This window comes from Bubalus kerabau, chromosome 8, assembly GCF_029407905.1.
Source record: "Bubalus kerabau isolate K-KA32 ecotype Philippines breed swamp buffalo chromosome 8, PCC_UOA_SB_1v2, whole genome shotgun sequence".
Taxonomy (NCBI): Eukaryota; Metazoa; Chordata; class Mammalia; order Artiodactyla; family Bovidae; genus Bubalus; species Bubalus kerabau.
The window spans coordinates 26,620,689-26,639,395 of record NC_073631.1 but is presented as its reverse complement, the minus strand read 5'-3'; the positions used below and the strand labels follow the sequence as shown (position 1 = coordinate 26,639,395).

Genomic DNA, 18,707 nt, shown 5'->3' with positions numbered 1-18,707 from the left:
TGCTTTATGGCATCACCTTGAGTTCTGCTCCTGTGTCTATGCTGTAATTCTGGGAAGCATCTTCAAGCCTTCAGGTTTCAGCTCAGGGTATTTAAAAGGATGAGGGTGAGATGGTTGAATGGCATCACCAACTCAATGGTCTGAGCAAACTACGGGAGATAGTGAAGGATGGGGAGGGAAGCCAGGCATGTTGCAGCCCATGGGGTTGCAAAGAGTCAGACATGACTTAGTGACGGAACAACAACTTCAGTCTAAAAGAAGCCATTAGAGTCATGGGGATGATGAGGTAGTGGAACAGGTATGCCTCCAACCAAATTTTCTTCCTTCACATCAGCGGTAACGGACATTTAAATATTAGGGAATTTTTTACCTTATTTTTACAGATGTTTGGGAAGATGAGCACTCTGGATCAAAATAATGATTTTAGTAGACTTTTTCAGACACCTTACAGTGAAACTCCTAAAAATATACACCGTGATATAATAAAATGAAGACATTTTCATCTCTAAATCCGTAGGATTATGGAAAATATTATCAAATTATCTTTGACAATAAACTTCTAAAAAAGAATTTATATAGAAGATTACTATTATTTGAAGATGTACTGTGTGGGTCTGATATCTCCCTTTGTGAGGTTTGTTGTGTGGGAAAATATAAAAGGTCCTTGTGTTGATCACCAGAATTTTTACGTGAATGAGTAAGACAGTGATATCTCCATTCAAGAAGAAAACGTCTTTCTTCCTTATATCCCTATGGGCGAGGAAGGACTCTCACACTTTCATTAATTGTTAAAGCAACAAGCATGTAATTTTTGCATTCCTATGTAGTTAATGTTGCCTTATGAGTATTTTTTTTCTCATCTACTTAAAGTAGAAGGGAAGTAAAGTTCTTCAGGCACAAATGCATGGATGGTGATTCCTATACCAGGAAACCTAAGGAAATAAGAGCTACCAAACTGCTTGGGATTTGAAAGATAATTTTAAAGGAGAAAAATTAATTCCTTGCTTCATAAGCTTTTTATAGTTATGGACTTCCTCATTTTTGTGATAAAGACTTATATTCAATGCTTAATTTTAATTCCATTTTAGCACTCGATGAGAGTGATATTCTACATGAAAGATATACTAGCAGTAAATGGTGTGAGATGGTGGTAAGCCCAATGAAAAATGAAATTGTACTGTTCTAAAAAAATTAACAAGCTTCATGTCGTTTCACCTCTTGTTTAAAACACAGGAGGCTAAGTATTTACAGTGATCAAAGTCTATAAAGTCTATTCTGTTTTTTTTTGCTTTAGTGTAGCTGGACTGTTGTCCAACCAGCAGGCATTAAAGCACTAAGGTTTCTGGGGCTGGGATTCTGACTTTCCTGCTCACTCTCGTAAACGCCCGTTTACCACAGTGTCTAGCAAGGGCTCAATACATATTCATACAATGAATCTGTAGAAATCAGAGAATGTCTCCTGCATTGGCAGGTGGGTTCTCTCCACTAGTGCTACCTGGGAAGCCCCAACAAAGGATATTATATGGAAAAATGTAAAAGTTCCATAGAAAAATGGACTCTTTAAGGAAACATATGCTCTATATTGAATTCCTTTTTTGAGTAATCTGTTTCCTTTAAATTTAGATTCAGGATGGTTTTTTTCCTTATGAAATTAAATATATAAATATTAAAGCAGTCAGTGTTTTAAATTAATATTGTTCATCAAAAAACTGAATTTTTTAATTTTAAGGAACTAATATATTTATATTAAGTTAAATATTTAATGTTTTAATAATAAAGTACTTATTAGGGCAGTTAGAATTATATTAAAGTTATGAATAATAAACACATATGTAAAATATTCAATCATTTGGTCAGTCACTCAACAAACATATTATTGATGTTATATGGAAAATACAACAGAATAAAGTTATAGATCAATATGGAGAATTACTATTTTACATAGGGTGAACAAGGATATGTGATAGTTACCTGAATGAAATAAAGGAATAAACCTTAAGGATCACTGGAGGAAGTCATTTTAAGCCTAAGAAACTGTAGAGGAAATAGATTTGAGTGGGAAGTCTATCATATTCAAGGAAGAGCAGAATTTCTGATATAGCTTAAGAGTGAAAGACAGAATTATTCAGGGGTGATATGATAATAGTGGGTATGTTGTATAGACGCGAGAGTAAAGACTGAGCTTTATTCAGAGTGAGATTTGAAGCTCGTGGGGGATTTAGAATATAAGAATGATATAACATGACTTACATATTTGAAGAGATAACTCTGGCTACATACTCAGAGTGGGAAGCCGGGATAGGTGGACACACACTTAGAATTAGAGAGGCCAGTCAGGAGGGTGTTTTAATTGTGTGTATGAGCGAATGAAAAACTGGAGATGCCACCCTCAAACGAAGAGAAGCAGGGAGAGTGTGGAATGGAAGAGGAACTCAAATACAGGGTTGTAATCAGGCTAAATTTCAGGTACTTAGAAGCCAGTAGAGGCTTGACAAGGCAGGCAGATAGTCATATTACGTTGGGTTTCACACCAACACCATTAGCCAGGATGCAATTTACAAAAAGAGGAGTTCTTTATCATTTTTTGGCTCAGGGATCATAAATTCCCTTAACAAAACAAAAAATATATTTTGTTCTGTCTCTTAATTTCCTGTGATATTTGGAAGAGCTGATTAACCTTTTATTTGTGCTTCCTTATCATACTGTAATTAATTAAGATTAGCTTGAGTGCTATTTGGAAAATTAGTAAAGCTTAAGTATAATAGCATTGATACTTATCATGACCATTAGTTGACTTCTTACTTTATGCCAAGCACTCGTCCAAACTCATATTTTGTTTGAAATGTACTGATCACTTAACACAGGTTAGAAATGCTGAAAAATCTGACCATGTTTACATGGCTAATAGGTTCAAATGATTTCAAACCCTGCGTTCTTTTAGAGCATTTAAAATCATGCTACAGGTGTGAGGCACAAATCATTTCTCCCTTCCATATGAATTTTAAGTGTCTTTTAATTTCATGGCTGCAATCATTAGAATTGTCTAATTCATTCTCCAAGTGCCCAACAAGATAACTAAATGATATTAGGAAAACCAAAATATTCCTTGTATATTCATATACAATGTATATAATATACAAAATATTCCTTGTATATTCAACCTTCTTGAAAAATGTCAGTAACAAATGTTGCAACATAAAATAAAATGGGGGCTGTTATTCCTGTCAGCTTTAAATTCTAATGCTCACTTGGCTGACCCACCTAAAGAATCCATTGGTCTCTGTGTTTGTTTGACAGGTACTAGCTCAGGTCACTGTCCTTCTGAGGGTTTGCTTCATTATCCTGACCTTGACCTCCATTGGATTTCTTTTGGATCAAAGGTAAAAAGTGAAATTCTTTCATCTTATGTGACTTTGTAATGTGATTTTTAAAATATTTGTGAAATTTTGAAATTCAGCAAACATTTGTTATCAAAAGAGTATAGCTGAAACTGCAAATTCACACTTTCATTTTAAATGCAACAGACTAGTGGTTTGTCTGATTTTATATCAAGGGTTAATTATAAATCTAAGCCTTTTAGATGAAATTTAGGTTTTTCAAATATATTAAGAAAGCCCATAAAATAAAATGATTAATTTGGCAAAGCATAGAGTATAACTCTGAGTACTTAATAAAATATAAAAAAGATTTGATTATTTTCCTTTGCTGTTGAATAGTTCACAATATATGCCTAAATGTATGTATAGTTGTTTCTCGGTATCCATTAGAGATTGGTTCCAGAACCTAGCCCCTCATACCAAAATTTGCAGATGTTCAAGTCCCTCATATAAAATGATGTATTTATGCACAGAACCTATGCACAGGCTGCCATAAATTTAAATCATTTCTACTGCTACTGCTAAGTCACTTCAGTCGTGTCTGACTCTGTGCGACCCCATAGACGGCAGCCCACCAGGCTCCCCATCCCTGGGATTCTCCAGGCAAGAACACTGGAGTGAGTTGCCATTTCCTTCTCCAATGCATGAAAGTGAAAAGTGAAAGTCAAGTCGCTCAGTCGTGTCCGACTCTCAGCGACCCTATGGACTGCAGCCTTCCAGGCTCCTCCATCCATGGGATTTTCCAGGCAAAAGTACTGGAGTGGGGTGCCATTGCCTTCTCCAAAATCATCTCTAGATCACTTATAATAGCATTTATACTGCATTTATAATACAGTATACATTGTATTAGGTATTATAAGTGAAATCATCTCTAGATCACTTATAATACCTAATACAATGTATACTGTATTATAAATGCAGTATAAATGCTATGTAAATAGTTGCTGGCAGTGGCAAATCCAAGTTTTGTGTTTTGAAACTTTCTGAAATTTTTAAAAAATATTTTTTCATCTTAGATTGGTTGAATCTGAGATCCAAAACCCATGATTATGGAGGGCCACCAGTGTATTTAAAGTTGATGTTCTTACCCTCATACAGTACAGTATGAAATATGTATTTATTTTTATCATTTATTTTATTTGACTTTTCATCCCTACTTTGTTATACTAGAAATAAAATACATACTGAGCCACAGAAAAGAAAAATAGAAAAACTGAGTCAGAAGACAATCTGAAATAATAACCAGATCCAAAGCATCAGGATCACATTTTAAGGATCACAATTCTATTGTTTGCATATACTTACTAAAATGATCAATCAGCAATATCAACAGAATACTGCTTTTTAATATAGACTTTTTTATTTCCATGGATACAAATAAATAAGCTGAATAGCAGGCTATAGATTTTATTGCAATGTATCCTAGGGTATAGTAAGTTATGGTATATGTTTATATAAATGTCTCCACTGCCTTTGGCCTTATTTAGGAACTTATACTGGATATAGGTATGTCATAGTGGAAAGGAAGTGAAATGTTGAAAATTTTCCTTTGAAACGAAGAACCAGTTAGATATGTCTGTTATTTAATGCTGGGCTGGAAACTGTCAGTGGAGAAATGAAAGAGAAAGAAAGAAAAGGCATAGAGATTTGAAAGGAATTAATAAACTAATTGGAAAATTAATTTATATTAATTAATCTAGAAATCTGAATAGTGAATTAATTAGAAAATCGAAGGAATCTATCAGGAATGTATTCAAATTAATGGATGAATTTAGGGAAAGTTTTAAATAAATTATCAACTATATTTTTACATACTAGAAAATATAAAAAGTTTATGCAAAAGATCAAATATATCATATACAAGAAAAAAACAGTCCTAAAAAATGAGTAGTATATCTCTAAACCATACTATAAAACTACTGAATATTATGAAAAATAATTAAAAAATGGAGAGATACTATATTCATAGATTGGAGTACTCAATTTTATGAAGATTACATTCATAGCAGTTGGTTTACATACTCAGTGCAATTTGAATTAAAATTATAAAAGGTTTCTTTCCTATAGAATTTGACAGACTCTTTCTAAAATATATGTATATGGAAATGCAAAGGCCTAATAATAGCCAACACAGTCTTGAGATTTTTTTTTAGTGGCAGGAGCTGAGCTACTGGCTATCAAGATATATTATAAATCTATAGTAATTAAACATGTTTTATTGGCATAAAGGTTAGAACAGAGAATCTAGAAACAGATCTATGCATATATAAAGACTTGATTTCTGACAAAGTCATCCCTGAAGAGCTATGGGAAAAGGAAAATGCTGTCTTTTCAGCACATGGTCTTAGAAAAATTGGATTTCCACATAGGAATAAGAAAAATAAACTTAACAAATAATTCACTCCATAAAAATTAATTCTGGTTTCAGGGGATTGTAGACTTTAAAGTGAGGAAAGTCAGTACATATTCCAGCAGATAGCATAGTAGGTATATGTCTATTACCTTGGAGTAGGTAAAAATATTGAATGGTCCACAACAATCCATAATATAGATAAAATTGGTGAATTAGGTTATAATAATATTATGAATGTCAGTTCTTCAAAAATTAACCCTTAATAAGGCAGTAAAATGGAGAAGGAAATGGCAACCCACTCCAGTGTTCTTGCCTGGAGAATCCCAGGGGCCGGGGAGCCTGGTGGGCCGCTGTCTATGGGGTCGCACAGAGTCAGACACGACTGAAGCAACTTAGCAGCAGCAGCAGCAAGGCATTAAAAAAAATAAATTTTTGAGGTAGGAAAAGCTGTTTGCAATTTTTTATAAACTTCAAAGATCTTACGTCAAAAATGTCTAAAATTAAAAGTATTGACAATACAAGCTGTGAAATGCTTATACTCTGCAGAAGGTGGTTTATATTGGGATACTTAACTTGAAGAATGTTTGAGTATTTCATTAAATTTGGCTGTTCAATCCCAGGCGTATACTAACCAATACACCCAAAGGCATATAAAAGAATGTTCAGAAAGCATTGTTCTTAATAAAAAATGTGGCCAACAATCTAAATGTCCTTCCCGAGGTGAATGGATGTGTGAATATTGGTCTGTTCACACAACAGAATACTATGCACAAGTGAAGAATGAGCTGCTGCTATATGCAGAAATGTAGATGTGTCTCACTAACAATACTGATTAAAAGATACTAATACAAAAAAAGTGCACATGATTCTATTTACAAAAAATAGAAAAAAAGATAAAAGTAAAAAAAAGTTTTTAGGAATTTATGCTAAATCAATAAAAATGTAAATAAAAAGGTAGGAGATGGTATGAGTACCATAAACGGTAAACAACAGCTAGTGATTCTTTCTGCAACAGAGGGAGGGTGGAACACTGAGGGGGTGAGATGTGCCTAGGGTGCTGATACTGAGTGGTGTTTATATGGTTGTTTATTTGTTGAGAGTCATTGAGCTGTATATTTCTGTTTTGTGTGCTTCTTCCTATGTATGTTTTAATTCACAATATCACCAGTCCAGGTTCGATGCAGGATACAGGATGCTTGGGGCTGGTGCACTGGGATGACCCAGAGGGATGGTACGGGGAGGGAGGTGGGAGGGGGGTTCAGGGTGGGGAACACATGTACACCCGTGGCGGATTCATGTTGATGTATGGCAAAACGAATACAATATTATAAAGTAATTAGCCTCCAATTAAAATAAATAAATTTAAATTTTTAAAAAAGACCATTAGTTCAGTTCAGTTCAGTCGCTCAGTCGTGTCCGATTCTTTGTGACCCCATGAATCGCAGCACACCAGGCCTCCCTGTCCATCACCAACTCCCGGAGTTCACGCAGACTCATGTCCATCGAATCAGTGATGCCATCCAGCCATCTCATCCTCTGTCGTCCCCTTCTCCTCCTGCCCCAAATCCCTCCCAGCATCAGAGTCTTTTCCAATGACTCAACTCTTCGCATGAGGTGGCCAAAGTACTGGAGTTTCAGCTTCAGCATCATTCCCTCCAAAGAAATCCCAGGGCTGATCTCCTTCAAAATGGACTGGTTGGATCTCCTTGCAGTCCAAGGGACTCTCAAGAGTCTTCTCCAACACCACAGTTCAAAAAAGGCCATAGAACACAATTAATAAAAAATAAATTGTTTTAAAATAGAAATTTTATTTTCTGTTTTATCATTGAAAATTACCCAAATACCAATTAGAAAATAGTTTACAGTGATAATACAAAATTGTTTTACAAAGGGAAAAATTTCTTGACTTTTTGCACATACACAAAATCATGCTGCTGCTAAATCGCTTCAGTCGTGTCTGACTCTGTGCGACCCCATAGACGGCAGCCTCAGGCTCCCCCATCCCTGGGATTCTCCAGGCAAGAACACTGGAGTGGGTTGCCATTTCCTTCTCCAATGCATGAAAGGGAAAAGTGAAAGTGAAATTGTTCAGTCGTGTCCAACTCTTAGCGACCCCATGGACTGCAGCCTACCAGGCTCCTCTGTCCATGGGATTCTCCAGGCGAGAGTACTTAGTGGGTTGCCAGTGCCTTCTCTGAAAAATCATACTACTGTATTCTAAATTACTAAATAAAATATTGCTATATTATAATTATATTAGTTCAATAATATTTTATTAGAAAATGTACCTGTCATAAAAATACCATTTGCCTTTTATGAAAATATTTAATTATACAATAAAAGTTGGTTGAATTCATTGTGAAGCTTATTTGAATCTGATAAAGCAGCTGTTCACTACTGCTATTATATTTTTAAATGCCTGTATATGACCCTCAACTTTGTTTTAAATACACATACCTATTTTATGTATGTCAGAGTTTGAGTTTCAAGAATTCTGTATTATAAAGAAAACATTCATCACAAAATTATTGACAAAGATCTATATTCATGCTACCTATAATATCAGAATTAACAACATATTATCATGTTCCCGATATTTCACTATTCAAGCATTCATTGTTTTAGAGTAGTTAACTATATCAGCCCTCCTAAGAAGTCATTTATTAAATGAATGAAGTATTAAGATATTGGGTGAGTGAGGGGAGTCTAGTCTCTAAACCCTAGAAATTTAGTTGTCTAATATTTTATTTATTAGTTGAAAATGTTTCACCCCAATTCATCAGTGCTCAAACTAAGTAATACATTGATCAATAATAGATTTTCTTTAAAAAGATGCATGTTCTATCTTAGTTTAATGCCTGTTTACAAACAGCTTCAGAGGTACATACTACTCAAATATATTAAAATACTAGGTAAAACAAGTTATAATTATTAAAATAATCAGTGAATTATTAACAATTTATAATTATTAAAATAAATATATTAATAAACCAATACATTTTATTATATAACAGGAAAATAAAGAACATTCAAAGGTAATGCATGTAAATGACATTTTATTTCAGACCTAAGGCAGCTGTTCTGGAAACTTTCCGTTGCTTGGTGTTCCTAATGCTGCGTAGATCAGGTCATCTGAAGCCTTGCCTCTCTTCTTCGTCATTTGTTTTTGAGGTAAGATGTTTGCTTTAGATAGCTGTGGCAGGATTAAAAATTGGTTGCATATTTCACTCATCCATTCAACAATGTTGTTGTCTGTTTATTCTGTGACTGTTACATGTGGGAGATTTTTATCCATTCACTTACAGTACTTACTTGTTGTGTTCCTCAAGCTATTTAATATTGTTGAGTCTCAGTTTTTTTGTTCTCTAAATTTGGATTGATATCATTAACCTTCATAAAGCGGTTGGACAAATTGCGTCACATGATGTTTATAAAGAAATTAGGCCATATAGTTTTTTCTCAACAAGTAGTAAAAGTGATTTTTACAAAAAAGTTCTTGGCAGAGACTGTGCCATTTGAGACTTTTCTTTTTTAGGCTCTTAAGTGAAAATTGTGATTAAGATATTTTGTCCAAAAAAAAAGAGAGACATTTTGTCAAGTACCTGCAGAATAAAAATTCCTTAGAAATAATATCATTAATGTCATTGAGATCTTTCTACAACTGAAAATATGTTTAATTTGACCTTGTGTTTTTAGGAATAAAACTTGTCTTCTAAGAACTACATAGAAACTTTGAATCCATATTTATGACTTCAGATCTTAGGTGTCTGTTTAAAATGTTACTTTTATCACTAATGCTTTAATGGACAAGGTTTTAGTCTTTTAAATTTAAGGTTATATCATTTAACTTTGGTGCTAAGAAACCTGCCAACATCCCTGGAATGTGTGTTGTGTAACCTTATTTAAGCATGAAACATAAATGCAAACATTTTCTCCAATGTTCATGGAAAAATTGAAGTAGACAATTTCATAACTGAGTAACAGTTATAAGTTTGGACCACCTGTTTGGAAGAGAATTCAGTGATATGTGTCAAATTGCAAATACTCTTACCCTTTGATCCAACACTTCACTCCTAGGAATTTATGCTACACAAATGATATACGTGTGTGAATTAATGTATATGGAATATTAGTCATTTGTAATGGAATGCTGAAAACAGTCATTACCAATCATTAATGTCCTATTAAGCCATTAATAGGAAACTGCTTAAAAATTATGGTTAACGTAATGAAGAATATGCATTTAGCAGTGGAAACAGGGAAGTCTTTAATACCAGTATGGAGCATTTATTAAAAATACATATATATTTGAGCTTGCTCCATCATATGTATGGCCTTCCATACTGGCTCAGCAGTAAAGTATCTGTCTGCAATGCAAGAGATTCAGGTTTGATCCCTGAGTCAGGAAGATCCCATAGAGAAGAAGATGGCAACCCACTCCAGGATTCTTGCCTGGGAAATCCCATGGACAGAGGAGCCTGGAGGGCTACAGTCCATGGGATCGCAGAGTCAGACATGACTTAGCGACTAAACAACAATAACAACAGGTGTGTGTGTGTGTGTGTGTAAATATATATATATATATATATAAAATGGAGAGAGAGAAAAGAGAGAGAATAAAACAGGATACAGGAGAGTCTGTGAAGTATGTGAAGCGTTCTGCCATACAAAGTGCATTGTATAAAAATGAGGAAGGGGAGTAATATGCATATAAATATTTTTATGTTTGCAAATATTTCCAGAAATATAGTCAAGATTCTAATAAATGGTTGCCTGTGGGAAAGTGAACTGTGTGGCTTGAAGAAAGTACTAGAGGAAAGATTATTCATTAAGTTAATATTTTTGGTACCTTAAACTTTCTGAACCATGTAAATATATTTCTATTTCTAAAAGTATCTGAATTAAAAATGATGAAGCATTAAATCTTAGAATCGGTATATTAGATATCATCTAATCTATATATTTAAATAGGTGTTAAATAAAATTTATACATCTACATATATTTTGTTTCTTGAGGTTACAACCCAAAATTGAAATGAAAAAGCATAAACTGTACATGTTTAATGAAGTTTAGAAATATAAATGCCAAAAAACCTTAAAATCTAAAATCATAGCATTTTCACATCCTGTAGAAGGGAAGATATTCTAATTGTAGGGATGAAGCAGAGTAATTCCACTTAATAAACCTACTCTTGGGTATATTGTGATAGTTTATCTTAAATGCTCCAAAAGAATGAGAGAATGTAGGTTCATAAGTCATCCATGTTGTAAATGTGAAAATATATGATTACAAAAACACTGGGGTTTTTGATGGTGGGATGGTGAAAGATCCAACTTTTGACTGGGATGAAATCTAGGGTTGAAATGCTATCTCTTCACTTAAGTTAGTCAGTAGGTGAAAGTGAATGTTAAGACTTGAGCCACGTTGTCTAAATTTGATTCCTGGCTCAGGAACTTACTGGCTGTGTGTGTCCCTGCACAGTTACTTGATCACTTAAAGATTCTTAGCCTTAACTTCCTCATCTGTAAAGGGAGAAACTAATAATGTCTATCAAATAGGGTTTTGAGAATTAATGTGACAATCTATGTAAGAAATTTAGTACAGTGCTTAACACATAGTACGTTTGCTTAATAAACGTTCAGCTCAGTTCAGTTCAGTCACTCAGTTGTGTCTGACTCTTTGTGATGCCATGGACTGCAGCACACCAGGCCTCCTTGTCCATCACCAACTCCTGGAGTTTACTCAAATTTATGTCCATCGTGTCGGTGATGCCACCCAACCATCTCATCCTCGGTCATCCCCTTCTCCTCCTGCCCTCAATCTTTCGCAGTATCAGGGTCTTTTCCAGTAAGCCAATTTTTCACATCAGGTGGCCAAAGTACTGGAGTTTTAGCTTCAGCATCAGTCCTTCCAGTGAATATTCAGGACTGATTTTGTTTAGGATGGACTGGTTGGATCTCCTTGAAGTCCAAGGGACTCTCAAGAGTCTTCACCAACTCCAGAGTTCAAAAGCATCAGTTCTTCAGCACTCAGCTTTCTTTATAGTCCAACTCTCACATGCATACATGACTACTGGAAAAACTGTAGCTTTGAGTAGATGGACCTTTGCTGGCAAAGTAATGTCTCTGCTTTTTAACATGCTAATGTTAGGCGCTATTATTATTATTTTATATGAACCTAAGGATCCCTTGAAATAATTCTTTTGTTTGTCACAAGATCCAAAATCAAGTTTGGGAACAACTGACATGGGGTTTGGAAGAAGCAACAATGTTGACCATAAAATTATGGTTATGAGTTCTTAGCTTGATACTCACTTTGTTGGACATTGGATTTTGTGCCTCAGATTGTTTACCTGTAAGATAGTTTTAATGAGAACTAATGTGCATGGAACTTGTACTATGTTCTAAACGGCATATTTGCATTATTCCATTTAGTCCTCATATCAAACTCTTGATGTGGTAACTATTATTTATTTTTATAATATAAATTTATAATTTTTATAATATAATTTTATAATTTTTATAATGGCAAATGGAGTAACAGGTTGAATTCACATAGGTAGTATGCAAAGAAGTCAGGATACAACGCAGGCAGTCTGACACCACAGCTCTTAACCACTGAGCAATGCTTTCTTCTGTGTATGGACAGCAGTACTCAGCTACCTGAAGGGGTTTAGATGAAATTTCAGATGCAAGGTAGCAACAGAACCTTGAAAAATGTGGAGAGCTAAAAGGTCTTATTGATTTAACTGCAAAGTGTTTTGAAAAGACTCATAATGTGAAAAAGTTGCCCCTGAATTATTTTTGGTTTATGATTCAAGGAAGGGAGAACCATGGCAAAATATTTCTAGAAAGGCACACACCTGGCCACTTCTTCAAGAGCCGGTATTGCCTGCGATTTGGCACTAAAACATGTCCTTAAAGTGGTGTAATAATGATATCTACACCATGTGGCTCAGCGGAAAAATTGAATGACACAGAGAACATAGGAAGCACTTGATACATTTTAGTTATCATTATTCATATTGCTATTATTGTTATAAAAAGTATTTGCACTACTGGTATCATCATTAAAATATATATTTAACCACTGAATTTCCAAGATTAAACCTGAATAAGTCTTCTGTGACTAGAGGTCAATAACTAGATGGTAAAGACTAGACAAGTATTTTGTTATCAACATTTTGTACCTGGGGATCTGTTTTAAATTTCAAAAAATTAGAAACAGTTAGCAATTCTTATTTCTTAACTGTGAATTTGAAATTTGTGTTTTCCTCACACTTTTATATCTTAGAAATTTATGTACATCTTTGCAATTTATCAGAGTTTTACTAAACCAGTTCTTTGCACCCACAAACTGTACAAAAACCTAATGCATGGCTTCAGTGACTCCATTCAGTATAAATTAAGAATGAGTGACAGGAGTGATTATCCTACAAGGACACAGTGTTCTCATCAATTTTCCTTGAATCTATCACTAGAATAACTGACATTGAAGTAATTAATCCTCTCTTTCTTTTATAAATCAGTATTGTATATGTTGGCAACATCAGCTAGTAGCTCTATGACTTCTATATTTATCTCAACGACTGGTGGCAGGTTGTTATATTGCTTTATTATGTAAGCCAAATTTCGTAGGTGTGCATAACAACAGTTCTATACTGAACAGGCATACTGCTGGTCACACTTAGAGCTAAAAACTCATGTACACAAGCATGCACAGACTGGAGAATTGGCCTTAAATTATTTTTCACTTGGATTGTAAAAGAGCTCTTAGGTAATTACAAGTCAGAAATACAAAGGAAATTTTGAATCTGATCCTATGACTTCCTCTGGAAGTTTTTGTCCTCTTTAGCTTGGATCCACAGAACATTAAGTAAGGGTGTGGTTCTCTTGGTATTTATAAATAAAATTTACTGCTATACCAGTACACAGTTGTCTGTCTAGTTTGTGCAATGATGAGTCCGTGCCCTTGTACATTTCTCTTTGGATAGATCAATCAGTATCTTGACTGACTCACATAATTTTTTCTTCAAAACTTGCTGTTTTATGGATACAAAATTTGACACAAAAGCAATCCCTTCATTCTTTTGTTCCTTCATTTCTCACTCACATAAACACACACATTTTTCTTTTCTGTTGACTCAGGTATAATTTGTTCTAAAATCACCTGTGGATTTGTGATAAATTTTATCAGTAGGCTTAAAGGTGTCTAACCTTGTAGACACATAAACAGAAGGTAGCAAAGTGAAAGATGAGTAGATATTTTGATAAGTATATAGGTATATAAGATAATGAGAAATACTTGTTTGCATATATTTTGTTTCATGTAACTTTTTATTTAATGAAGGAGATAGTTGAGAATACTGGAGGGAAAAAAAAAAAACAACAACATTGAAGTCACACAACTCTAAGTAAGTGTCATCTCCAGCTCTGCCAATTGGTTTTATGACCTTTAGTGATTATCTAAAATAACCACATCTTAGTTCCCTCCATGAAAAAGGAGGATAAAAAACATATTAAAGTTGATTTTTATATTCAAAGGAGTAAGAAGATAGTCTGTAAAACCTACCATAATATCTGGCATGTAAGTAATAATTGTATCAACTTATCTATATCATATACACATACAAACTACATACTACTACTAAGTCACTTCAGTTGTGTCCGACTCTGTGCAACCCCATAGACAGCAGCCCACCAGGCTACCCCGTCCCTGGGATTCTCCAGGAAATAACAGTGGACTGGGTTGCCATTTCCTTCTCCAATGCATGAAAGTGAAAAGTGAAAATGAAGTCACTCAGTTGTGTCCAACCCTCAGCGACCCCATTGACTGCAGCCTTCCAGGCTCCTCCATCCATGGGATTTTCCAGGCAAGAGTACTGGAGTTGGGTGCCATTGCCTTCTGAATACAAACTATATACATACATTTAAAATAATATTTTGAACAGCGGAGCAGAAAAAGAAATAAAAGGAATCCAAATTGGAAAAGAAGAAGTAAAACTCTCACTGTTTGCAGATGACATGATCCTCTACATAGAAAACCCTAAAGACTCCACTAGTAAATTACTAGAGCTAATCAATGAATATAGTAAAGTTGCAGGATATAAAATCAACACAAAGAAATCCCTTGCATTCCTATATACTAATAATGAGAAAATAGAAAGAGAAATTAAGCAAACAGTTCCATTCACCATTGCAATGAAAAGAACAAGATACTTAGGAATATATCTACCTAAAGAAACTAAAGACCTATATATAGAAAATTATAAAACACTGGTGAAAGAAATCAAAGAGGACACTAATAGATGGAGAAATACACCATGTTTATGGATTGGAAGAATCAATATAGTGAAAATGAGTATACTACCCAAAGCAATCTATAGATTCAATGCTATCCCTATCAAGCTACCAATGGTATTTTTCACAGAGCTAGAACAAATAATTTCACAATTTGTATGGAAATACAAAAACCCTCGAATAGCCAAAGCAATCTTGAGAAAGAAGAATGGAACTGGAGGAATCAACCTGCCTGACTTCAGGCTATACTACAAAGCCACAGTAATCAAGACTGTATGGTACTGGCACAAAGACAGAAATATAGATCAATGGAACAAAATAGAAAGCCCAGAGATAAATCCACACACCTATGGACACCTTATCTTTGACAAAGGAGGCAAGAATATACAATGGAGAAAAGACAATCTGTTTAACAAGTGGTGCTGGGAAAACTGGTCAACCAATTGTAAAACAATGAAACTAGAACACTTTCTAACACCATACACAAAAATAAACTCAAAATGGATTAAAGATCTAAATGTAAGACCAGAAACTATAAAACTCCTAGAGGAAAACATAGGCAAAACACTCTCCAACATACATCACAGCAGGATCCTCTATGACCCACCTCCCAGAATACTGGAAATAAAAGCAAAAATAAACAAATGGGACCTAATTAAAATGAAAAGCTTCTGCACAACAAAGGAAACTCTAAGCAAGGTGAAAAGACAGCCTTCAGAATGGGACAAAATAATAGCAAATGAAGCAACTGACAAACAACTAATCTCAAAAATATACAAGCAACTCCTGCAGCTCAATTCCAGAAAAATAAACGACCCAATCAAAAAATGGGCCAAAGAACTAAATAGACATTTCTCCAAAGAAGACATACAGATGGCTAACAAACACATGAAAAGATGCTCAACATCACTCATTATCAGAGAAATGCAAATCAAACCCACAATGAGGTACCATTTCACGCCAGTCAGAATGGCTGCCATCCAAAAGTCTACAAGCAATAAATGCTGGAGAGGGTGTGGAGAAAAGGGAACCCTCTTACACTGTTGGTGGGAATGCAAACTAGTACAGCCACTATGGAGAACAGTGTGGAGATTCCTTAAAAAACTGGAAATAGAACTGCGTTATGACCCAGCAATCCCACAGCTGAGCATACACACTGAGGAAACCAGAATTGAAAGAGACACGTGTACCCCAATGTTCATCGCAGCACTATTGATAATAGCCAGGACATGGAAGCAACCTAGGTATCCATCAGCAGATGAATGGATAAGAAAGCGGTGGTACATATACACAATGGAGTATTACTCAGCCATTAAAAAGAATACATTTGAATCAGTTCTAATGAGGTGGATGAAACTGGAGCCTATTATACAGAGTGAAGTAAGCCAGAAAGGAAAACACCAGTACAGTATACTAACGCATATATATGAAATTTAGAAAGAACGGTAATGATAACCCTGTATGCGAGTGAACAATTGAGACACAGATGTATAGAACAGTCTTTTGGACTCTGTGGGAGATGGGGTGGGGGATGATTTGGGAGCATGGCATTGAAACATGTATAATATCAAATAAGAAACGAATTGCCAGTCCAGTTTTGATACAGGATACGGGATGCTTGGGGCTGGTGCACTGGGATAAACCAGAGGGATGGTATGGGGAGGGAGGTGGGAGGGGGGTTCAGGATGGGGAACATGTGTACACCCGTGGCGGATTCATGTTGATGTATGGCAAAACCAATACAATATTGTAAAGTAATTAGCCTCCAATTAAAATAAATCAATTTAAATTAAAAAAATAAACTAAAGGATCCTAATCTAGAAAAAGGCATCAAACAGAAAATGAAAAATATACCTAGCTGTCAAAAAATTATTATTCTGAGACAATTTTTGTTTTACAAAGACCTTTGTTTATCTATAGTAAAGTGCAATGAAGCATATACACATATATATTTGTAGATTTTAAATGATGTTCAATGTTTTAGGCTTTCAAATACACCTTATTTTGAAAGATAGAAAACCAATTGATTGACATAATGAAGTTTTAACATTAAGAAGGTAAAATATGAAAAATTACAAATTTTGATTAAAAAGTTAAAGCTTTTATTGGTAATAAGGTAACGGACAGTTGTTTTACTCTTCGTCAAAGTGCTTTTGCACTTTGTTAAAAAGCAGTTGGGCATATTAGTGTGGATCTATTTCCAAGTTATCTATTCTGCTCCATTATCTGTCTTCTGGAATACTGGAATCTCTTTTAAGATTTTATTTTGTTCTTTACATAGTGTTTCCTAGTAGCTTTTTACATATGTGCTATAGTTTTTATTTCACATGTACATAACTTTTCACAATCTGTGTCATCATTTTAACTAGCTAAAATACAATGTAGACATCTTATTACCATTTATGTCACTTTATCCTCCCATATTTGTAACATAATTGTTAAAATATTTTCTCCACGTACATTTAGAATCACATTTAGTAGGTTATAATTTTAGTTTCAATCATTAAGCATAATTTAGCCATCTCAAAAGCAATCACTCTTATTTATGTATTATTTTTATTTAGCATGTTTAAAAAAATAATGTAATAAAATAATACTTGGAGGACCAGGTCATTTAAAGCAATGAAAACATGAACCTGAGAATATCTGCTTATTAGTTGATTCCAAAAGAACATGCCATGTCTATAAATTTAGATGGCAAAAATTTTTTTAATCTGATTTACACTTTTTGTTGAAATCATTCAGATGGAAGCATATCACTGTAAAAAGTGTTACTGGCTCAGTCATGTCCGATTCTTTGCAACCCCATGGACTGTAGCCTTGTTCATGCCATTCTCCAGGCAAGAATATTGGACTGGGTAGCCATTCTCTTCTCCAGAGGATTTTTATGACACAGGGACAGAACCTGGAGCAGATCCTTTACCATCTGAGCCACGAGGGAAGCCCCATCATTTTTAAATGGTAAACAAATTTGTGTCTGCTGAAGATACACACAAGAGGTGGGTAGGACTTGAACAAGCAGAGGGGAAGGTGAAGAGCATTTGACTGACTGAAGGGAGATTACAGGGAAAGGTCTGGAAGCAGGGGTGACCATGAACAGTCTGAGTGGTGAGATGAACCTAGTAACAAAAGCCTAGATAAATAAATCCTTGCAGAAGACAGAACCAGCTTGCCTAATGCTCTAAATGACAAAAAGAAACGTTTGTTCAGTATTCACTGATTGCCTGGGCTGGGCAAAAGCACAGCAAAAGCCTTGTCTATGTGGAGCTTGATTTTAATAAGTGTAGTGTTAATTTTTGATTTCTGGAAAAACTTACACAAATGTAATCACTTAGTACTAAACACATTCGCTGTCTAACAGTTTCCAGAGATTGGGAGGTCAGGCACTGTTTAAACTTCATACTCATCTCTCTGCTCTGGGTCTCAAAGGCTGCATTGCAGGTGTTGGCTAGATTGTGTTTTCATCTTGAGATTTACCTTTGGAAAAATCCACTTCCAGCTCTCTCAGGTTGTTGACAGAATTCATTGCTTTACAGTCATATGGCTTAGGACCTCACTTTCTGGTGCTTTTGACTGGAGGCTGCCCTTGAGGTCCCCGAGGCCACCTGTGGGTCCTGGCCATGTGGGCTTCCTCCGCATGACAGTCTGCTTCATCAGGCTCCAAGGAGAAACTCGCA

General features: G+C 34.9%; 1 protein-coding gene across 1 annotated transcript in view; it reads left to right on the top strand.

The window, feature by feature from the left end:
* AGMO (alkylglycerol monooxygenase) overlaps positions 1 to 18,707 on the top strand; it is a 392,936-nt gene that overhangs the window by 200,960 nt on the left and 173,269 nt on the right. Inside the window, exons 11-12 of the mRNA XM_055589894.1 lie at positions 3,298 to 3,380; positions 8,796 to 8,901. Coding sequence (XP_055445869.1) covers positions 3,298 to 3,380; positions 8,796 to 8,901 — 189 coding nt within the window. The remainder of the gene's footprint in view (positions 1 to 3,297; positions 3,381 to 8,795; positions 8,902 to 18,707) is intronic.